The following is a 23,154-nucleotide window of genomic DNA, read 5'->3' on the forward strand; positions in this document are numbered from 1 at the left end:
TTTTGGAGAGATGCGAACTATAAATAGTATCAGAAGTATGTTCGGGAGTGTTTTTGATGCCCGGGAGTGTTTTTGATGCCCGTCTTTGTCACAGACAGATGGATTTATACGCAAAGTACCTCCTTTGTGGGGTGCCTGGGTGGCTCAGTCAGTTAAGCTTCCTGCTTTGGCTCAGGTCATGATCTCATGGGTCTTGAGTTCAAGCCCCGCATCGGGCTCGCTGTCATCAGCACAGAGACCGCTTCAGATCCTCTGTTCCGCCCCACCCCGCCCCTCCCCCACGTGCATGCTCTTTCTCTGTGAATCTCAAAAAGCAGTAAATAAAACAGAAGAGCTGTTCTTCAAAAGAAAGGGAATATAGCAATTTTTCCAGAATTATGAGTTACAAATTTTCTGAGTATACGTTCCATTTATGCCATGTAACTTTTTTCTTTATTTTTCTCTAAAGCTTCAAGTTAACAACGTTAAACTAACTGAACATTTGCTAACCCCTCCTGTTTTTAGCACCAGTGACGGGTAATTTTATCTTCCCTATCCCCACCCATCCTCCACCTTAACAAATATTTAATTTCATTAATTTAATTTGGAAGTTGGAAGCTAACTTAAGTTATTTTTACCAAAATATCCCGAGTAGCTTGCTGTTTCTCACCTCAAAGGACTGGATATACTATTTTGTTCAAAGTATATTTTCTTATGGAATTTACAAGGAAAATAGAATATTGGTCTGAGAAAGTCTCCTTTGATGTTGGAAAGCTTAATCTTTTATCTCAGACTTTACTCAGCAAAAATATGAACTCAGAAGTTCAAACTTTCTATTTGTAAAGTGATTGAGATTATTATTTTTATTACTTTATTTTTGTTATTATTTATTTTAGATTATAATAAAATATTTAGTCACTTTTATTTTTTAATGTTTTATTATTTATTGTTGAGAGGGAGGAGGGATAGAGATGGACAGAGAGAGGATCCCAAGCAGGCTCCATGCTGTTAGCACAGAGCCTAATGTGGGGTTTGAACTCACAAACAGATCGTGGCTTGAGGTGAAATCAAGAATCCGACACTTAACTGACTGAGCCACCCAGGCGCCCCAAAATATTTAGTCACTTTCATAATCCAACAAGGACAAATTTTTCAATCATATACCTTGCTCAAATTATGTAGTATATTAACTCGGGGAAAATTTGTCTGAGGTTGTTCATTTCAATATGCCTTTTCTGTTTTGGGTTCTTTGAATATCTTAAAAATATACAGAGCATTCACAAGCTAATAGTGCACATGGAATTTATTAAAATAGGTTTGAATTGCTTCAGCATATATAAAAGTGGATGTTGAACCAACAGTCCCACTTTGAAAAGATGCCTTACCCTACATGAGTAAAGATGCGTAATAATCCAAGGAGGTCCAGGAAAAGGCGTCTGTCCCTGAGAATTCTGTCGGAACCGTAGTTAAAACCTTGTATTAGTGGTTCGCCGAGTGATACGCCCTCCGTGCTGCTTCCGGCTCTCTTTTCCACCAACTTTGGAAGTTGGTTTTCCTGCCCAGAATATGTTGTCGGAACTGTCTTGCCATGCTTTAGTCCTCTTTATTTGGGGGATTGGGGACCTCTGCAGAAATCTGCTTCCCAGTTAACCAGCCTTCAAAGTATAATCCATTTTGCACGTCACACCCAACCTGCATGTGGCAGCCTGACTGATTGATTATGGGAGCCGTTGGTAGAAAACCATGTCTGATTATAGTAAATATTTAAAAGGTCAGGGTTTGTTTTTTTTTTTTTTTTTTTTTAATGCAGCTTTACTGATACCTTGCATACACCCATTTACAGGAAGTGGACAACTGGTTTTCAGTTCATAGTTCAGTTCATGGCTTGTACAGACATTCTCACAGTCCGTTTCAGAATATCTTCATCACTCCCAAAAGAAACCCCATTTATTTTTTAGCAGTAACTCCTCATTTCCCGTCAAAAGCCGCACCCCCCGTACCTCGGCAACCGCTAATCTGATTTCCGTCCACCCGTTCTGGACGTTGACCGTGAACGAATCATGCGACGTGTGGTCTTTGGGGACTGGATTCTTTGCTGTGGGCCCATGTTGTGAAGGCCCATCCGCCTGGTTTGTGCGTTACCGGTACTTCTTTTGTTGACAAATAACATTCCGTTGTGTAGACTCACCCCGTCTTCCTTATCTGTTCCTCGGTCGCTGCCACTCTCAGGCTGTTACGAGTAAGGCTGCCTGAAAGCTTATGTATAAGGCTTCACGTAGACGTGTGTTGTCGTTTCCATTGGGTCTTTGCCTAGAAGTGGAGTCGCTGAGCCACGCGGTAGCTCATTTAAGCTTTTGAGGAAGTGCCAGGCTACTTTCCAAAAAGAAGACCGATTGCGACGCAGTTTTTCTTTTATCTGTCCGGAAAGCGGACAAGGTTGTAAGAGTGTATGTTATCAACCTTTAAATTAGAAAGTCGCCTTAGATGTTTGTTTAAAAGACTAGCAGGTCCGACTCTTGAAGATGATCATTTATTCAGAAAAAAATTTAAATGTGATTTACCACATTAAGAGAGAAAAGAGAATCCCTAAGAGCATCTCGATAGATGCAGAAAAGCTGTCTTACAAAATTAATCCCTCCCTGGGAGAAAAATAAATACTGTTATCAAACTGGGAATAGAAAGGATATCCCCAAATCGAACGGAGTATTTACCAAAAAAATTTAAAGCAGATATTATACTTACTAGTGAAGTGTTAAAAACTTTCTCTTTGGGGAGAAAAAAAACTTTGGTGTCTGGCTGGCTCAGTCTGTAGAGCACGTGACTCTTGATCTTGAGGTCATGAGTTCAAGCTCCACATGGGGCATAGAGACTACCTAAAAAAATAAACAAAAAACCTTTCTCTTTAAAACTGGTAAGGGGGTAGGTGGGGGTGCCTGGGTGGCTCAGTTGGTTAAGCTTCTGACTTTGGCTCAGGTCATGATCTTGTGGTCTGTGGGTTCGAGCCCTGCATCAGGCTCTGTGCTGACAGCTCAGAGCCTGGCGCCTGCTTCGGATTCTGTGTCTCCCTCTCTCTCTCTCTCTGCCCCTCCCCTGCTCTCTCTCTCTCTCTCTCTCTCTCAAAAATAAATAAACATTAAAAAAAAAAAGATACAACTACAAGAAAATAAAAGGCAAGCCACAGAATGGAAAGAAATACTTACAGCACATATAATTGACCAAAAGCTTGCATCCAGAATATATGAAGAACTATAAGTCAATAAAAAAAAAAAGACAGAAATAGAAAACAGGAAAGAGAATTGAATAGAGAATATTCAAACGTACAAAAGATATTTGAAAAGGTAATAGAGAAAATGCAGATTAATACCACAAAGAGAGACGACTCACAACCCCTAAAGTGGCTAATATTCAAACACTTAAAATACCAAAGATCGGAAAATACGTGAAGCAACTAGAACTTTCTTATTCCATCACTTTGGGAAACTCTTCGGCTCTGTTTACGAAAACCAAACCTAGCAGCACTATTATCAGCCAAGAACTAGAAGCATCCCTTTTGCCCAGCACCAGATGGAACGAGTCGAACGGCTGAATGCCTCCTATTTCTACAAAGGAATACTGTGCCGCGGCGAACGAACTAACTAGGGAGATACACAGCCCGTGGATAAATCCCACGGTGTTGATGGAAAGAAGCTGGGAACAAAAGTATATACTGTGTAACTGTGTTTTCTATAAAGTTCAAAAGTCAAACTGTGATGTTTGCTGTCAAGGTTAGGTTGCTTTGGAGAGAAAAGAGAAGGGATTGTCAGGTGACGTGGGTCGGGGGCTTCTGGGGTGTTAGTGGTTTCTGTGGCTGATCTGGGTGGGTTTTTCCCATTACTTCCCCAACTTTGTTGAGGTATAATTAGCATACAGTGAGCTGTACCTGTTTAAAAAATGTGTGTTTGATCAGATATATGTGTGTGTGTGCATATACACACATACCCATGAAACCATCGCCACAGAGGGGATTACAACTCCCCTCCCACCAGATTTCCCCACGTCCTTTGTGATCTATCCCTCCTGCTACCCCAGGCTCCAGGCAACCACCGGTCTGCCTTCTGTTACACAGATTAGGTTGCATTTTCTAGAATTGTACGTAAACGGAATCATTCAGTATATGTGCTTTTCTTTTTTTTTTTTTTTTTTTGCCTGCCGTCTTTCATTGGGTGTAATGATCTTGATTCACCCACCTGGTTGTGTGTTCCATAGTTCGTGCAACATTCCGTAATTCTTTTTATTGCTAAGTAGGATCTCACTGTGTAGATACAGCACAATTGTTTCTCCATTTGCCTGTTGAGGGGTGTTTGGATAGTTTACATTTTTTAGCTATTACAAATTAAATTGAACCTTCTCGCGAACTGTGAAATCGAGCCCCCCAGCTATCAGCACAGAGCCTGCTTGGGAGTCCCCCTCTCTGCCCCTCCCCCACTCTCATATATTCATTCTCTCTCTCTCTCTCTCTCTCTCTCTTTCTCTCTCTCAAAATAAGATAAACTTGAAAAGAAATGCTGAGTTTTATATAGCATGAAGTTGTAACTGAAAGGTCTCGTTCTGGCAGTCAGGGAGCCCTCAGCCTGATGTACAATCTAACAGTTGATACATCCCGTTACATACACAGACTTGCAAATGTATTTTCTGTTCCAAAAAGAATTTTAAATATTTTCAATAGACCGTTAAGAAGAAAAAGTTGAACTCTCCCACAGTGTGTGATTGAAAAATAGAGGTGCAGGGGCGCCTGGCTGGCTCAGTCGGTGGAGCACATGACTCTTGACTCTTGAGTTCAGGCCCCATGTTGGGCGTAGAGATTATGTAGAAATGAAATAAATATTTAAAAAAGAAAAACAGAGATGGAAAACACGAGAGAAAAATTAAGAGACGGCCAACCAGAAGGCCCGTGGAACATCAGAAGAGCACAGAGAACATGGAGGGTAGTGAGCTATCCACACAGGGACAGAAGAAGACTTCCCCTTCTTCTGGGAGAGGAAGACAGCCAACTCGTTTTTTTTTTTTTTTTTTTTAAGTTTATTTACTTTGAGAGAGACTGAGAGTGTACAAGCAGTGGAGGAACAGAGAGAGAGGGAGAGAATAAATCCCACGCTGTCAGCGTAGAGCCCGACACGGGGCTCGATCCGACGAAACCAGGAGATCATGACCCGAGCTGAAAGCAAGAGTCAGATGCCCACTCGACTGAGCCCGCCGGGCGCCCCTCGTCGTGAGGTCTTCACGTTGACTCTGTGGCTTTCCTCCCATAGCCGCAGTTGTAGGCTCAAAGATTCCGCATCTTCTGTGTGGTAACTGTTTCGATATTTGGAGGCAGCTTACACCTCTTCTGTCTTCCTGGTCCTTTGCAGACTGAAGAGTCTCCCATCAGATTTGTAAACACTTCACGTAAACGTTGGCAAATGTGTGCAGAAGTAGGCAGACCGCTCTACACCGTAGGTGGGGGCGTAAGTTCCAGTTCTGGGGCGTCATCGCGGAGGACAGTCAGGTGCACAGAGATGCGCATACAAGAGTGTTCTCCGAAGGATAGCTCGTAAGAGCAACAAAAGAAGAAAATGTAAATGCCCGTCTGAAGGCCATCTGTCAGATGAATCCTGACACGGTTTCCCTACCCGAGCACTGTGTAACTCCTAAAAGGAGCGAGTTAGATCTGCCTATATCCACATGGAAAGCTCTCCAAGACGCATTACATTGGACAGACTGTAGGACAATATTCCATTTTTATCGGATTCCATTTTTGTAAAAAAGCTGTGCATATGTGTGTATGAAACGCCTCGAAAAAGTGACTGGAAAGCCACACGCCAAATTTGACGGGGTCCACCGCGGAGGGCAGCGTGGGGTGGGTGGGCACAGATAAGCGACGGGGTCTTTCTTGTTACGTTCTATTTTTGTATTGTTCTGTTCTGTCCCAATGAGATGTATTGATGAACTACTTGTGTAATAAATATTTGCCAGTTTATTTTAAAAGATCCTTTTCCCGGGCACCTGGGTGGCTCAGTCAGTTAAGCGTCTGACTTTGGCTCAGGCCATGATCTCCTGGTTCGCGAGTTTGAACCCTGCGTCAGGCTCTCCACTGTCTGGGCAGAGCCCACTTTAGACCCTCTGTCCCACTCTCTCTCCCCCCCGCCCCCCCCCCCCCCCCGCTTGCACATGCGCTCTCAAAAATAAGTAAAATGAAAAGATAATAAATAAAAGATCCCTTTCCCTTGAGCCTTTTTTTATACAATATGATTTTGGATTCTTTCACAATTCTGCTTCCTCTCCTCTGGATATTCCAGTTTGCCTTATGATGTGGGGCCCAGATAGGCTATAATATTCCAGATTAAGTCACACTGGTACCATATGCTTGCTGTGCAGGTTGACATTAGCCTTATCACAGGAGCGGCTTATATAAATTTATGGCCAAAACTCCCACACCCTTACACACGAACTGCTCTGTCTGCTATCTTATCCCCTAAAACATTCTGCGTCTCTAGACGGTTGCCTTGGGCCTCAGCTCATAAGCCACACAAGAAAATCATTCATTCCTTTGTTACCAGACCTTGTTTTTGACCAAAAGTTGCATTAGGTATTATTTTATATAGTTCAACTTAATATCTGACTCTATGCCTCACTTTATTCATGTAGACCTAACTCAATGTCAAATTTGTGATTAAAAAAATTTTGCATTGTAGGAGGCACCTGGGTGGCTCAGTTGGTTAGGTGTCCAACTTGGGCTCAGGTCATGATCTCTCAGTTCGTGGGTTCGAGCCCCGCATCCGGCTCTGTGCTGACAGTTTGGAGCCTGGAGCCTGCTTGGGATTCTGTGTCTCCCTCTCTTTCTGCCCCTTCCCAGCTTGCACTCTCTCTCTCTCTCTCTCAAAACTCAATAAACATTAAAAAAAATTTTTTTTAATTTGAATTGTATGTGTAAAACCTGAGTAAATGTATTCTATTTAAAAAATTACCACTCTTCTTGAATTTGATGTTTTTTCTTCTTTTTGTTTTTGTACATCTAAGCACATATAGTGTATATACTATTGAGCATTTGGGGGTGGGTATATTTTGAAATAACTGTTATACTGCATCGTATTCTGCTCTCACTTCATAATACCAGGGAATGTGGGCTGTCCTCTCCAATGCCAGCTATTGTAGGATTCTGACATTGATTCTTACATGGTTTAGTCTTTGTGGCTGAAACACAAATAGCTCATTGACTTCAGCTCAGGTCAAACCTAGCGGTTTGTGAATTTGAGCCCCGCGTAGGGCTCTGTGCTGGCAGCTCCGGGCCTGGAGCCTGCTTCGGATTCTGTGTCTCCCTCTCTCTTGGCCCCTCCCCTGCTCATGCTCTGTCTCTGTCTCTGTCTCAAAAATAAATAAAACATTAAAAAAAATTTTTTTTTAATCTTTTAAAGTAGGCTCCTGTCCAACGTGGAGCTTGAACTCATGGCCCTGAGACAAGAGTCACACGCTCTGTGGGCTGAGCCAGCCAGCCACTCCTGTGTACATTTTGGTGTATGTATGTAAAGTCCTCGTATGTCTGTATTTAAATGGCTCATAAATACACTGAACACCGAAGTTGAGGATCAAGGCCTTTGACATCCTGCAGTGAATTCTGTGCAAGAAGATACAGAGCCTTTAATAATTCTGATATAGATTAACTAGCTCTGAGTCTGCCAGAATACACTCTTCCCCTCAAGAAGAGACTGGGTCAGGTGCTTGGCGAAACCCCACACCGTGTCCTCGGTCACCCCCAGTCCGCCCCGACAAGGAGATGCAGTTAAATTTACCGCGGCCCGTTGACCCTTGTATTCTGTTAAGTGCGGGCTCTGGGGGTCGTTCACTGGGCCTAACTGCACAAAACCGGAAGCTGAGGAAGGCGACGCGGTTCAGGAGGCACCAGGGGTAAACTGAGTCGGAGGTCCTGCCGAGGCCTCGAAGCTCGCCTCCACAGTGCTCCCTTCCCTGCTCTCCCTGCAACATTCGCCCCCCGTCCCCCGCCGCACAGGTCCTCCGGGGGGGGGGCGGGGGGTTCACCCCCACCCCCGCAGTCGCCTTCGGGTCCCGCATGCTTGCCACTTACTGGCTGTGCACACGGGGGGCGCAGAGTCCTCCATCTGCGGGATGCGGCTAAGCACGGTGCCCTGCGGGGGGGCGGGGGGTGCTGTTGTGAGGATCCAGGGAGACCCCACTGGACACCTAGGGCAGCGTCCGGCGCGTCGTCATGGTCACTACGCACACGTCACCATCTTCCGCGTCATGTCACATCACCCGCACGTTACTCGCATGGGCTTCCTTCCGCCTCGGGTCTCTCATCGGTAACGTGGCGGGGTCGCGCGGCTGGCCTCTGCGGTTTCTGTCTCCCGGACCATTGTAGTTCTGCGATCTGGGCCTCGTGGGCGGCCCGGGCCTGCTTCCCGCCTTCCCTGTGCTGCCGGGACGGGACGCGAGGTCCGCCCTCCGGGAAGTCCTGGAGGAGACGCGGCTGCCTCGGCCTGGCCGGAGGGGCCCGTCGAAGCACCTGCGGCCGGTCCAGCGGGCGGGGGACGGAGCAAAGCCCACGGCGGCTCACGCTTCCGGGCGGGGGGCAAACACGGACGAGGGCACGGCGATTGCACCTGCCGCTCCGAGCATTTTCTGTGTGCGAGGCGGTGCGCGGGCACGCGCTTTCCCGTCATCGCCGCGTCCTCCCGTTAGGTAAGTATTCGTGTGGTCCCCGTTTGGCACACGAGGAAAACAGCACAGAGAGGTTAAGGAGCATGCCTGAGGCCGCACAGCGAGCAGGTGACAGTTGCGATTTGAACCTCTGTGGTGTGATTCCGGCTCCCGTGCTCTTAACCGGTGTGCTACATTCAGTTGATTCCAGATGGAGAAGAATGGTGTTCCCGTAACCACAATACTTCAAATGAGTACATGTGGGTTTTGTTTTTTTTTTTTTTTTTTTTTTTTTTTACCAACTTTTTTATTTTGAAAAGTGGCAAACTTAGGAGAAAATTGGAAGACTAATGAAATGAACAGGTATACAGATTCAACAATTCTGCTTCATATAACTTATTCTCTGTCTTGGGGCACCTGGATGGCTCAGAAGGTTAAGCATCCAACTCTTGATTTCGGCTCAGGGCATGATCTCTCAGTTTGTGAGTTCGAGCCCTGCGCCAGGCTCTGTGGTGATAAAATAACAACAACAACAACAACAAACAAAAACAAAACCCCTCTCTCTCTCTGTAAGATCTCCTTTAAAAAAAAAAAAAAAGGTAAAATCTTGTCATTTGCAACAATGTGGATGGAACTAGAATGTATTATGCTAAGCAAAATAAGTCAGGCAGAGAAAGACCTACAGTTTTACTCATATGTGGAATTTAAGAAACATAACAGATGAACGTAGAGCAAGGGAAGGAAAAATTAGATAAAAACAGAGAAGGAGGCAAACCATAAGAGACTCTTAAATACAGAGAACAAACTGAGGGTTGCAGGCAGGGTTTGGGGCCGGGAGGGATGGGCTAAATGGGTGCCGGGCAGGAGGGAGGACACTTGTTGGGATGAGCACTGGGCGTTGTATGCAAACTGATCAATCACTGGTTTCTATTCCTGAAATCAACACTACACTGTGTATTAACTAACTTGAATTTAAATAAGTAAAATTTTTTAAAAAGTAAATGGCAGGGGAACCTGGATGGCTCAGTTGGTTAAGCGTCTGACTCTTGGTTTCTGCTCAGGTCATAATCTCACAGTCGTGGGATCGGGTCGCGAGTCCATGCAGAGCCTGCTTGAGATTCTCTCTCTCTCCCTCTCTCTCTGGCCCCTCGTGCACGTGCTCTCTCATTTTCTCTCTCAAAACAAACTTAAAAAAAGTAAATGGCAGATTTACTCATAAGAGGAGTCTCCTAAATAACGATAATGCCGCCGTCACACACGAGAGGTACGATGTCAAGGAAAGAAAATGTTAATAAACCTTAGTTTGGGATCAGTCAGATCTCCTACTACATCAGCGAAACTGCGCTGCTCAAGAGCGCCTGGGTGGCTCCAGTCGGCCAAGTGTCCGACTCTCGATTTCGGCTCAGGGCCCAGCATCGGACTCCACACTGAGCAAGGAGCCAGCTTAAGATTCTCTCTCCCTCTCCCTCTGCCCCTACCCAGATCTCTCATTCTTTCTCGTGCCCCGCCCGCCCCCACCCCCGTCTCAGAAAGGAAAGGAAAGGAAGAAATTGCACCGCTCAAAAAAATCCTTACCAGAACCTGATTTTCGTTTCTTGCAGAAGTCCTACTCCATGCCCATCGGCATCGAGTTTCAGCGGCGGTACGCGACCATCGTCCTGGAGCTCGAGCAGCTGAACAAGGACCTCAACAAAGTCTTGCACAAAGTCCAGCAGTACTGCTATGAGGTGGGGACTTTGTAGGAAATCGCTGAGGGGCCCCCCTGCGCTCTTTTACTTGAAGCTTAACGCGGGTTACCTTCACATTTTCGAAAACTCAGACTAAGCCGTTACCTTTATGAGGCCCGTTAGCAAAACCACGTTTATGTATGTTTTTACTTGTTCCGGAGTTGGTTTGAAGAGCTCTACGCACAGGGAGCTATCAGTTCTGTTGGTTTTTGTTTGAGTCACAAATGTTAGAGCTCTTGAAAAAAAATTCAGGAAAATCAAGAAAAATGATTACTGAATTCTGCTATCCCAATACTATATTTTGGTTTATTTCCCCTTTGTCTTGTGTATATACCTCTGCCTCTTCTCACAAGGTTATGGTCCTGCTGTGTATACAATTTTGTTTCCTCCTTTCAGCTTTGCATTAGAACTGTGGATTCTCGAACTTCCAGTATAGAGAGCATAGGGTTATTTGTGAATTGTTACCACGTATGTAAATTCATGCATATGAAGGCAGTTCAACAGCGTCACCTAAAATTTGATTTTCTTTTAAAAACTTTTTTTAGAGTTTATTTATTTATTTTGAGAGAGAGCACACGACCAGGAGGGATTGAGAGAGGGAGAGAGAGAGAACCCCAAACAGACACCGAGCTGACAGCACGGAGCCGGATGCAGGGCTCGAACTCACGAACCATGAGATCATGACCTGAGCCGAAACCAAGAGTTGCTTAACACACTGAGCACCCCAGGCGCTCCTTAATTTTGATTTTCTTACCACACAGTAGGAATTAAACGAGATGAGTTTGGAATGCTCCCGCAGTCGCATTTTTATGTTTCCAGTGAGCCTCCTCCACTTGTGATGTGAGATTCTGCACCACTTAGCCCTTTATCGTGCCGGCCTCCAGCAAAGTCCCACAGACCCGCCTCGGGCCATGTTACCAATCCCCCTGCACCGACCGTAGGGACATGCTCAGTGGTTGCCTATAACCGACCTCAGTACATTTTGCTCGTTCCTCTAGCCCTCCGTTACCATTTAGTTTTATTTTCCTGCTAGTTGTCACCTATGTGACACCGCTCTTTAGTTTCGTGATGTGTGCCAGGCCTCTTGTGATAGGCTCGTTTTTCCAGGGAAGCAGACTGATTTAATTTTCACAAAGCTCTTGAGGACATACAGTATTGATTTTAAAATAAGAACAGAGAGCACTATGATTAAGCAATTCTATTCCCAGTATATACCAAACAGATTTGTGAACTTGTATCTACCCAAAAGATCTGCGCTGGAACGTTCAGAGCATCTAAAAACGTTAGAATTTTTTTTATTAGAGACAAGGTTACTCGTTGCGGCACTCCTGGTAATTGCCAAATATTAGGAGAAAACGTAAATGCCCGTACACAGGGATTTGGCTGAAGGACTTAGGGCACGTCTGCACCGTGGAGTGCCTACCATAAGAACAGACCAGGAAGCTTCCTGTTCACCCACATGGATGATTTCCAGGCTACGCTACGTGAAAAAAGGAAAGTACGTGAAAGTTACTAAGTGTTACCCTTGGAATCAGAAACACGCAGGAGTAGAATCTACGAGTAACGGCCTAGTTTTTCAAGAATAAATGCAGGAAGGACAGACCGGAAACCGATTTGGGGATGGGGTAGGGGTTGGGGAGGGAGGAGCGGTGACATTTCTTTGCGTGTCTGTTTCCTCAGCAAACACAGATGAGCTCAGCTCTAAAATGGACTAGAAAAAGAAATAAACGAACCTAACTATATTCCAGAGGAGAAACAGAAACACTGATGGGGGCCAAAACGAATCCACATAACCTGAACATAGTATTTTGACTATATATACTCTTAGTCTGAAGGTAAACCGAACTTTAAATAAATACTGAACTCCAGTTAGTAAGGTTTTTTCTCGTGGCGGTATGGGTTCGCAGTTCTCAAACTCTGCATTCCAATGGAGCAGATGAGTAACAAGGTGTATTGTGGGTGACAGAAGCCCACTGTCCCACCTGCAGAGAAGGCGGCCAAGACGGAAAGGCTACAGCGAACCCTGTGGCGTTAAATTAGAAGAGGAAGAATCGGTCTGACTCCGTGGTTCCTTTTATTTATATGACATGGATGTAAGTGTGCATGTGTGTGCGCACACGCACTGAGAGAGCCCGGAGGCAGACACCCTGACAGCAGCGAGCACCCCCAGCACCCGATCTTGGGTTCCAAACGCTACTGTCCACAAATAGCGCTCCTTGAAAAAGAGCCTGCTTCCAGAGCGTGGGCAGAGAAGGTAGACGAGCCCGGACCATCTTAGCGGGCAAGGAAGTAAAATGCGCCCCGTGGGGTAAGGGAACATGTCCAGCGGAACCAGCCGGACAGGGTCCCCACTGGCCAAATCTGGGACAGTTTGGGCTTCGGCATAAGTAATTATACTGAGAGATTATAACCTTTTGAAGAAAGTAAGAATCTGTGAGTTCATACTAATATTAACTAATTAACCAATTAACTTTTAAGGGAAAGTTCTTGTAGGCAAATGCCACCCGATAAATGTAGAAGGAACAGTGAGAGGAGAAGGGTATCGCTCGGCAGCCGTCCTGGTAATAACCGTTAAAGGCGAGAATCGTCCATAGACGCGAAAACTGGAGGGTGAAAGTTTGCCGAGGAACAGGGTCTTTACGTAGCCTCAGAATCCCTCTTCACAAGTACTTACTGATCACACAGGGGAAATCCTGTGCCGCGGGGAAGTCTGGCAGACCCCTAACTACCTTAGCCAAGTGTTCGGAGGTAACACCACCAGCAGTTGGACACACCCACGTCCAACCGTGACGCCTCCTAACCGTGATGCCCTGCGTGGGAACTCGGTGCCACTTTCGTGGTTCTCCTCCCCAAAGTGCGTAACTTCCGTCCAATCATGAGAAAACGGACAGACCCAAGGTGAGGGACCGTGTACAAGATAATTGGCCGCTACTCTTCAAAAATGTCAAGGTCATGGGGCGCCTGGGTGGCGCAGTCGGTTGAGCGTCCCGACTTCAGCCAGGTCACGATCGAGCCCCGCGTCAGGCTCTGGGCTGATGGCTCAGAGCCTGGAGCCTGTTTCCGATTCTGTGTCTCCCTCTCTCTCTGCCCCTCCCCCGTTCATGCTGTGTCTCTCTCTGTCCCAAAAATAAATAAACGTTGAAAAAAAAAAAAAATGTCAAGGTCATGAGAGAGAAACTGGTCCAGAATAAAGGAACCTGCAGAGACATGACGACCACATGTCTTCGGGGCGGGGGGGAACAGCCACATGTAGGACACTTGAGACAGTTGAAATTTGAATGTGTTCTGTTAGGAGTATGGCCTCACATCAACATTGAATTTCCTGATTGTGGGGTGCCTGGGGGGCTCAGTCGGCTTAGCGTCTGACTCTTGATTTCAGCTCAGGTCAGGTTTTCACGGTTCGTGAGTTCGAGCCCTGTGTCGGGCTCTGCGCTGACAGCTCAGAGCCTCCTTGGGATACTCTCTCTGCTGTTCACCTGCTGCTGCTCTCTCTCAAAATAAATAAATAAACGTTAAAAAAAAGTCCTGATAGTGATAGTTGCACTATGGGTATGTAATAGAATATCCTTTACTTACAAAATACAAACTGGGAGTGCTTTGGGGCAAAGAGGCACAGTGTTTGCAGGTTATTCTCAAATAGTTACAGGGAAAAAAAATTACACATTACACGGAGAGAGACCAAATAAATGTCAAACAGAATAAACCACAAACAGCGTCTCTGGGTAAAAGGTTCTCAAGGCTTTTCTATTCTATTCCTTCTTAGAAGTTTGAAATCATATCAATTAAGTTACCAAGAATATAAAAGAAATTGGGGGGGGGGACTGTTAGAGAAGAAAAATTTCTAAGGTAGGAGTAAGGACCATTTTCGTTATAAATGCTAGTTTTACAAAAATCCGAATCAGAGGGTGCCTGGGGTGCTCAGCTGGTTAAGCATCTGACTCTTGATTTCAGCTCAGGTCATGATCTCACGGTCCCAAGCAGGCTGACGGCGTGGAGCCTGCTTGGGATCCTCTCTCTCCCTCCCACTGCCCTTCTCCCACTCATTTGCACGCCCTCTCTCTCAAGATAAATGAATAAAGTTTATAAAAAAACCATCCGGGGGCGCCTGGGTGGCGCAGTCGGTTAAGCGTCCGACTTTGGCCAGGTCACGATCTCGCGGTCCGTGAGTTCGAGCCCCGCGTTGGGCTCTGGGCTGATGGCTCGGAGCCTGGAGCCTGTTTCCAATTCTGTGTCTCCTTCTCTCTCTGCCCCTCCCCCGTTCATGCTATGTCTCTCTCTGTCCCAAAAATAAATAAAAACGTTGAAAAAAAAAAATTAAAAAAAAAAAAAAACCATCCGACTCTGAAAACGGCACAAACACAGATTATGGCCTTATGAACAACGTCTTCTGCTTGAACCCTCGGTTCTCAGCTCGCTCCGGACCAGGGCCTCCAGCCCGCAGATCAGCCAACAGACATGCGGCGAAGGTGCGAGGAGGAAGCCCAGGAGATCGTGAGGCACGCCAACTCCGCCACCGGACAGCCCTGTGTCGAAAATGAAAACCTGACGGACTTGATCTCCAGGCTGACGGCTATCTTATTACAAATTAAGGTAACTTTGGGAGATGACATGTCCTAAATTTTGACAGCTACACAAACAACTCTGCTGATCTGTTGCTGAAAAATTATAATCTACAGATTATATCCGATGTCTATTTGTCTGTCTTTGAACCGTGATTCAATTAAATTTTGAAATATCTTTCCTTTTAGTGTCTAGCAGAAGGAGGAGACCTGAACTCCTTTGAATTCAAATCACTCACAGATTCACTAAATGACATCAAGAGGACAATAGATGCTTCTAACATCAGGTAATTTGTTAGGCCCGAATCCCTCTTGTAAGTCCACGGTGTCTTCCAGCGCAGGTTTTAAGAATTAGGCGTGTAAGTTTTGGCCTTTAAATAAATTATAAAAGAGCTCGTCAGTTCTGTGCCATCTATTGACGGAACAGAAATGGGACGTGGCGTTTTGCAGACGAAGGAATCCGAAGACGTGCACCGTGTGGACCTGGGCGGGGTGGAGGCGCCTCTGAGGCGATGGTCCCCAGAGAGAGCGCCTTCGCTCCCCCTTCCCTCCTACCTTTTCACTTCGTCCTGCAGTGGGGGTGGGGCCGCTGGGGTCGAAGCCCGTCAAGGGGAGATTTAGTCCTTCCTCGGGGCCATTTCCACAGCCCACTCTTCAACTCCAGTTCAGCCCTTCCTTCTCTCAGAAGTCTTTTTCCGACGTAGTGAGATGGCGCAGCTCACCGCGTTTCTTCCTTCCTCAGCTGCTTCCAGAACAACGTGGAGATCCACGTCGCGCACATCCAGAGCGGCCTCAGCCAGATGGGGAACCTGCACGCCTTCGCCGCCAATGACACCAACAGGGACTGAGCCGAAGACGTCGCGGCTCCGGCCGCGGGGGACCCGCTTCGGAGTGTTCCCGCCCCCGGCTCCCAACCCCGAGTTACGGGTCCCGGAACGCGGGGGAGGCCGAAGCTCCAAACGAGGCACTTGAGGACACTGGGCCGCCTGGCCCCGCGCCGCTGACCAGCTTCGTGCTTATTTGCCTCTTACCGTCCGGCTGCGGCAGCATCGCTTACGGCACCTGCTCGGGGGCGGGTATCTTTCAGCTGAAAACGCATGAACTCAGCCCGACACACGCAGGCGGCGCCCGCAGCGGAGAGCAAGAGACACGGCCTTGTGGCGGGTGGCCCGTGGCCGTGTGGCAGCGCCAGCGGGGAAGTGACGGCCCCGGGCTCCCCCAGCCGCGCACCCTTCGGTCGTTGACAGAGCGCGCCCTCGAGGCGCGGAGGCCCGGTCTGCAGGAAGCCGCTGGAACACGGGTGGGAGACGCGGGCTCGACCAGCAGACGTGATAGACGGAGCGCGACCTGGGCCTGCACGTCATTTTCTAGTAGTAAATATTTTAATTTATCATAATTTATAAAAGAAACCTCTGTTGTTTGTCGAAAGAAAATGAAGGAGCAGGAAACAAAAGTACTCGCAAAATGGCTACATTTCGGCAAGTGGATTTGGTAGGCCTTTTCCCCTCACGTCAGGGCAAAAAGTGCTGTGATGAAATGTATTTAAGAAGACTGACGACACACTATTTTCATATTTTGTTTATTTGCACAACTCGAACCAGATTACTGGTTAAAATCCAACCGTACACAATTTATAAAGTCAAAAGATTTTATAAGGAAAACGAATATAATAACCAGTGCAACGAAATGCAGAAAAAAAAAGGTTTGTATTCGGTCGTGGGGTTTTTTTTGGTTGTTTTTTGTTGTTTTTAAAGGAAAACCCTGCCTACGATGTTAATCTTGTACAAAGTGTGTATTTGGAATTTTCTTTGTTTTAATATAGAATATTATAAAGTCAAAATATAATAAAATTGTTTTCAGATTTGGAGTTTAAGGTATAGCTGTAGAGGTGACTTTGATTCTTTTAGCTGTCCCATAAAATAGGACTTTTTATATGTTGATGTATAATAAAACTAAAACAAGGTTATTTTCCATTTGAAAGTTTTGTATAGTTTAAAAATGCTTCCCTATTCTTTGTTGGTCTTGTGCCACTGCAAACCTTTAGTGCAGAGTTTATATTTAGCTAAACAGTTATGTTAATTAAGAAATGCATAAATCCTTTATTCTTAATATTTGTAATTCTAAATAAATTGATCTATGAAAAGTAGTATTGGCTACCATTTTCACTTAACTGATACAAGTTGATAAGTATTCCTTCTATTTCAAAAGTTTTGGGGCACCTGGGTGGCTGTCAGTTAACTCTTGATTTCAGCTCATGATCTCCCGAGTCATGAGATCGAGCCCTGCATCGGGCTCTGTGATGACAGCTGGGAGCCCTGTTTGGGATTCTCTGTCTCCCTCTCTTTCTCTCTCTGCCCCTCCCCCACTCATTCTCTCTCTCTCTCTCTCTCTCTCTCTCTCTCTCTCTCAAAAATAAACATTTAATTTTTTTTAATGTTATTTATTTTTGACAGAGAGAGACACAGCATAAGTGGGGGAGGGGCAGAGAGAGAGGGAGACACAGAATCTGAAGCAGGCTCCAGGCTCCCAGCTGTCAGCACAGAGCCCAACGCGGGTCTCGAACTCACAGACGGCAAGATCGTGACCTGAGCCGAAGTCGGATGCTCAACCGACTGAGCCCCACCAGGCGCCCCTCAAAAATAAACATTTAAAAAATTTTTAATAAAAATAAATTTTAAAGAATTGTAATTCGCACGAAGTTACATTTTCGGGGAATCAGTGCAGATTAATTACCAAGTCCTTTTGAATTTCGACTCTGTCCAATAAGACTTCAAGGGAGGGGTTTTTCCATATCTGCAAATCTTTGAAAAACATTAAGCAAGCAAGTTCTTGGCTTACTGTAGACCTAGTGAATGGTTGGTTTTGACCTATCCTGCCTAGAATTATGTAAAACATTTTTTACTTGTTTCCCCCGTGCTACATAAGACTGGTCACACGTAAATCCCACCTGGTCGTAAACGCGCGTATCTAGGGGTGCCTGGGTGGCTCAGTCGGTTAAGCATCCGCCTTTGGCTCAGATCATGATCTAGCAGTTAGTTCATGAGTTCGAGCCCCGAGTCCGGCTCTGTGCTGACAGCTCGGAGCCTGGAACCTACTTTGGATTCTGTGTCTCCCTTTCTCTCTGCTCCTCCCCCACTTGTTCTCTCTCGCTCTCTCTCTCTCAAAAATAAATAAATAAACATTAAAAAGACCGCACGTAACTAATTAAGCAGTGCCCAAGTTAAGCAGTGCCCAAGTGCTGGTGGCAGGAACTGTGCCTGAGATCGTATTTGAATTTGATTTCTGTTTCGGGAAGAAGAAACGTCAATCAATCAGAGTAGTCATTTGGGGTCCGTTGTACATGAATTTGCGCAACGCCGCTGCCGCTGAGCACGAGCTCCGAAGAGAGCCGTGGAAGCCGGAGGGAGCCCACAAGCCGGCACACCACGTGCTTGCGGGCTCGGTTCTGAGCTCCCCCTGGTTGAGTTCTGGAAACCACATTCCCTTGCTACCCTTGAGAATCTATCAAAAGATGCACCCACTGAATCCTTTCCCTCGAGGGGCGCCTGGGTGGCTCAGTCGCTTAAACGTCCAACTCTTGATCTCAGCTCGGGTCTCGATCTCGGGGTCATGAGTTCAAGCCCTGCACTGGGCTCCACGTGTAACACGGCGGGGGGGGCGGGGGGCGGGGGGAGGGGGAGTCTTTCTCTCGAACGCACGCACTTTCTGAATCCTCGCCATTACCACTTGTCTCGCCCTGCCCAGCCACCGTCCCCACCAGCCCGGAACCGGGAGGTCACCCCCTACCTTCTCTAGCATTCCACTCTGCCCCCTCAACTGCAGCTTTCACCAGGTAGGAGTCTTAAAACACAGAACTGGTCATTTTCTCTCCATCTAAAGGCTCAGGGCTCTCTAGACAAACTCAGAACTCTTTTATAAGCCGCCAAAAGTCACGGTTGGTCTGACCTCTAACAACTTCTCCTGCTCCTTACCCCGCAGGGCCTTTGCACGCGCAGGTCCCCCTCCTCACCCTGCTAACTCCTGACCATCCTACACTTCAGTTTCTCACGGAAGATTTCCTTGACCACCACGCACCCGTCTCCGGGGCCCTCGCATTTCCAGGCCCTCATAAAGCACCTGTTCGTAGCCAGCAAGTGTCTGTGCAGTGAACAGACAAGTTTCAAAAGCGCTCGAAACGACATGAGTGTCACTAGAGAATAAGCATACGGTTTTCCGTGAGGATGGCTTTGCAAGAGGAGACTACTCAGGAGCAGAAATTCTGCATGGGTGGGGTGGGGGGGGGGGGCCTTTAAGCCTATCACGTGATCATTAGTCCTGACGGAAAAGGCCAGGCCGACACAGGAGGCATTATTCGGTGGTGGACAGATGGGTGGACTGAGTCCTGGCCCAGTTCCTTGCTCTTTCAAATATAGTCCCTACCAGGGTGCCGGGGGGGGAGGGGGGGGGGGCGGCGGGGGGCTCAGAGGGTTGAGCATCCGACTTCAGCTCAGGTCACAATCTCATGGTGCGTGGGTTCAAGCCCCGCGTCGGGCTCTGTGCAGACAGCTCAGAGCCTGCTTCGGATTCTGCGTCTCCCTCTCTCTCTGCCCCTCCCCTGCTCGTGCTGTCTCTCTCTCAAAAATAAACATTAAAAATTGCTTTAAGTCATTTGAAAAAATAAAATTAAAGTAAAATATAGTCCCTACCTTGCATGACAGTTGGAAGTCAGTCTCATAATGCCCGTAACACAGCAGCTAGGGTCTCATAAGAGTTCGAGAGATACAGACTAATGTTCTTAGAGGTCCTAGGCTAAGCATCCGACTTCGGCTCAGGTCACGTTCTCCCGGTCCGTGACCGAGCCTCACATCGGGCTCTGCGCCGATAGCATGGAGCCTGCTTCCGGTTCTCTGTCCCTCTCTGCCCCTCCCCTGCGCTCACTCGCTCGCTCTTAAAAAAAAAAAATAATAAACATTAAAAAAAAAAAAAAAAAAACTCAAGTCTGCCACCAAAGCCTGAACTGTCTCCTGATTGCTTCTCGGAGGGGATGTGCTGCTCGGAAAAGCGCAAGTCATTTGAATAACACCTCTGAAAATTAGGGCAACTGGCGTAAAGACGCTGAACACAGCTCAGACTATTCTAGTAACGTCGAGACTGCACAGCCTACACACAGACCTCACCCCCGGCCACCGCCTATACGGTCTCCATCGGCCCTCAGGAGGGCGCAAAGCCTCCACGTACCAAGACGAGGTTTTGATTTATCTCAGGCTAACTTGCAAACGGTAATTTGCACGCATTTCTTTTAATATTTACTTATCTTTGAGAGAAAGAGAGACACAGCGTGGGGGCAGGAAGAGGTACAGAATCAAGATCAGGGGAAGGTTCAGATTTGGGGGGGAGGGGGCCTCGAGCGTTTAAGAGAGAGAGGGGGGCTCATTTGGTCCCCCACGGACAGGAGCAGCCCCGAGAAGGTCGCGCACTGTCCGGGGGTGACCTTCGGATCCGCACAACCGCCCTGCTGGCCAGAGACGTCGCCTGCTAGTCTGGGAAGGTCAGTGGAAGGTCTTTCCCGTCTGGTGGCCCTGGAGGCTTCTCCAGGCTTCTAGGGAGAGTGAGGTGTGTCCCCTTTGCCTCCAGCCTCCAGCTCCTGTGGGCTCGGCCCGAGTCTGCCTGTGCTCAAGAGTTTCCAAAGGCAGAAAAGATGTGTTCCTCCCAGGAGTCCAGCTTTGAACCGGGGCCTTCAGAGAGGGGGCAATAGGTTTCAAAACGCTGACCCTGGCAGTGAGGGACAGAGATGCCCTCTCCCAGCCTGTGGGGATCGGGCGGGCAGGTCCCATCGGTTTCAAGAGGCAGCTGGGGCTTTAGGCATTTCGCTTCGCTCCCCTGGGCAGAGCGGAGGAGGAACAGCTCCGGCCTGGCCGAGGGGTGACAGGGTTTCCCGCTCTGACGCCGCGACTTGGCCCGTCTGTTCTGGAACCACACCTGGAATCGGGGAGACAAGAGGGGCTTTGGGCTGGAGTCCTTGTGCCACGATGGCCTCCACCGTCCCCACGTTCCAGGGCGGCGGGCCCTAGCTCCCTGCTCTGGGACCCCCTGGGTTTCAGAAAGCACTGGCCACCATACGGGGATATTTGCAATGAGAAATAGGGTCACAGAAACAGAAGGGCTCAGAATTTGAGGATAAGATGCTTCTAGGCTTAAAGAGGAGAAGAATTGGGGGCCCCTGGGAGGCTCAGTCGGTTAAGCCTCCAACTCTTTGATTTCAGCTGGGGTCACGATCCCAGGGTTGCAGGATCGAGCCTCACCTGGGACTCCGTGCTGAGTGTGGGGCCTGCTTAAGATTCTCTCTCTCTCTCTCTCTCTCTCTCTCTCTCTCTCTCTCTCTGCCCCCTCCCCCCTTCATGCTCTGTCTCCCTCTCTCTCCCTCTCAAAATTAAAAAAATTAAAAGATAGGCATTAAAATAACTTAGCAAATCAATTCCTGAAAAGTACAGCCCCTCATCAAATCAATCAAGAAGGCACTTTGCTCTGCGGACTCCACCGCTGTGGACAAATTGGCTGCTCACGGTGTCCCAACCAATCCTGAGGGTGTCCTGCTTAGGAAGCCTCCGGGGCGAACTGCTGAGACCCACAGATCATTCCCACCCCCCCACCCACCCCCACCTCCCCGGGATGCGCAAAAGCAAATCCGCTCCTCCCAGCGCTGAGATGAGGGCTCCCGCTTAGACCTGCGTTTGGACACAGGCCGAAGGGCAGGGGCCTCATCACCTCCGAGCCCCCGGGGTTCTGATCTAAATGTGCAGTAAGCGCAGCCGGCTCCAGGGAGCCGCCGGGGCTTCAGGCTTTACCCCGAGATTCCAGACCCAGTACCGGCCCAGAGCGTGGCCTCGGGGCTCCTGGGGGTGACTCGGAGAGTCACCTGGCCCTGTCCCAAGGGGCCTTCTCCCAGCGGGGGGAACCCCAGCCGGGCCTCATCGGTCTCTTCCCGAAGAACCGGAGAAAGAAAAAGTATCCAAGGGCTCCTTCTCCCCCTCCCGCTGAGGACTCGGCTTTGACCGTTTCGAGGGGCCCCGAGCGTACCCGACGCCCGAGGCAGGCGCTCCGCCGCACGCCCGCCCCGGCTCGCCGCCCGGGACCCCGAGGCTCCCCGTCCCCAGCCCCCCCCCCTCACCTGGATCCGGGACTCGGGGAGCAGCGTGAGCGCGGCCAGGCGCTCGCGCAGGTGGATGTCGGGGTACATGGTCCGGCGGAACACGAGCTCCAGCAGCTGCAGCTGCTCGGCGCTGAACGACGTGCGCTTGCGGCGCTGCGACGGGGCGGGCGGCGCGGGGTCCCCGCCCGGGAAGCCCGCGAAGGGGCCGGAGCGTGGGGGCGGCGCGGCGGCGGGGCCGGGCGGGGGCGCGGGGAACGCAGCGCCCGCCCCGAAGCCGAGCTCCCGGGACCCCGCCGCGGCCATCGCTGCGCCAGCCTGTGCGCCGCCGGGGGGCGCGGGCCGCGGATATAGGGCGGGGGCCGGGGGAGGGGCGGCGGCGGCCTCAAAGGGCCGGGCGCGCGGAGGCCCGTGTCCCCCCGGGGGGGCGGCCCCGCCAGACGCCGTGGGAACCGCCGCTTCCGCCGCCGCCGCGCGCGCGGGGGGAGGGGAGGCGCGAACTCGGGCCGGGACCCCCGGAGACCCCCGCCCGCGCGCCGGCCCGCCGCCCCTACCCCTGCGATCCCCGCCCGCTGGGCCCCCTCCACCCTGGCGACACCCCCGCAGCCCTCTGGCCCGCCCCCCGCTCCGGCGACTCCCACCCGCACCCCGGCGACCCCCGCCCCCCCAACCCTGCGACCCACCCCGCCGGCGACCCCCGCTCTCCCGCCCGTCGCCGCAATCCACATCCCCCGGGGCGGGCCTCCCACTCGGCGGCGGGTCCTGGGGTCGGCCTCCGTCCCGCCCCGCGAGTCCCGGGCAGCGACCCTTGGCCGCCGTCCGGCCCGCCGCCTGGGACGTATTTATTTACCAACCCCCCCACCCCCCCCCACCCCCAGCCCGCGATGTGCGAGACCCTGTGCCAGGTGGGCCAAGCAGCCCAGCCCCTCGCTCCCCAACGCGCCCTGCATCCGCCGGCGGCGCGGATTAGGGGGCCGCACGCCCACCCCTTGGGCGGCGGGGGAACCAGGGACGCTGGTGGACGCGGGACCCCGCCTTCCCGGACGTGCCCGCGGGGCCCTCGCGGGAGGCGGGAGGCGGGCCGGCCCGGTGG

The 23,154-nt window shown here is 49.4% G+C and overlaps 2 protein-coding genes across 7 annotated transcripts in view; one reads left to right on the top strand and one right to left on the bottom strand.

Moving 5' to 3' along the window:
• LIN9 (lin-9 DREAM MuvB core complex component) overlaps positions 1–17,081 on the top strand; it is a 64,438-nt gene extending 47,357 nt beyond the window's left edge. For 4 of the 5 annotated variants that reach the window (XM_045453256.1, XM_045453258.1, XM_045453257.1 and 1 more), the window contains 4 exons: positions 10,251–10,376; positions 14,787–14,966; positions 15,125–15,222; positions 15,678–17,081. In XM_045453256.1, the coding sequence (XP_045309212.1) occupies positions 10,251–10,376; positions 14,787–14,966; positions 15,125–15,222; positions 15,678–15,783 (510 nt within the window). In that variant the 3' untranslated portion in view covers positions 15,784–17,081. Of the gene's footprint in view, positions 1–5,366; positions 5,975–10,250; positions 10,377–14,786; positions 14,967–15,124; positions 15,223–15,677 lie in introns of those variants that run through there. The other variant, XM_045453260.1, reaches the window with a different exon arrangement.
• A 3,112-nt stretch (positions 17,082–20,193) lies between these two features.
• On the bottom strand, positions 20,194–22,367 carry MIXL1 (Mix paired-like homeobox). Of its 2 annotated transcripts, none has more exons than XM_045455780.1 (2): positions 22,083–22,367; positions 20,194–20,893 (listed from the first exon to the last, which is right to left on the bottom strand). In XM_045455780.1, the coding sequence occupies exons 1-2, from the start codon at positions 22,365–22,367 to the stop codon at positions 20,588–20,590; spliced, it is 591 nt and encodes a 196-aa protein (XP_045311736.1). In that variant the 3' UTR covers positions 20,194–20,587. The 2 variants fall into 2 exon arrangements, with proteins under 2 accessions (XP_045311736.1, XP_045311735.1); XM_045455779.1 differs by having other exon boundaries at positions 20,194–20,917.
• Positions 22,368–23,154: the final 787 nt, after the last annotated feature.

This window comes from Leopardus geoffroyi, chromosome C3, assembly GCF_018350155.1.
Source record: "Leopardus geoffroyi isolate Oge1 chromosome C3, O.geoffroyi_Oge1_pat1.0, whole genome shotgun sequence".
In the NCBI taxonomy this organism is placed as follows: Eukaryota; Metazoa; Chordata; class Mammalia; order Carnivora; family Felidae; genus Leopardus; species Leopardus geoffroyi.

Bases quoted from the DNA above. Each gene is read 5' to 3' on its own strand.
- MIXL1 (XM_045455779.1), bottom strand. From the start codon at position 22,367: ATGGCCGCGGCGGGGTCCCGGGAGCTCGGCTTCGGGGCGGGCGCTGCG. The intron at 20,918-22,082 runs GTGAGGGGGGGG...TCCAGCCCAAAG, and splicing joins TCCCCGAGTCCCGGATCCAG to CCCCTCTTGTCTCCCCGATT.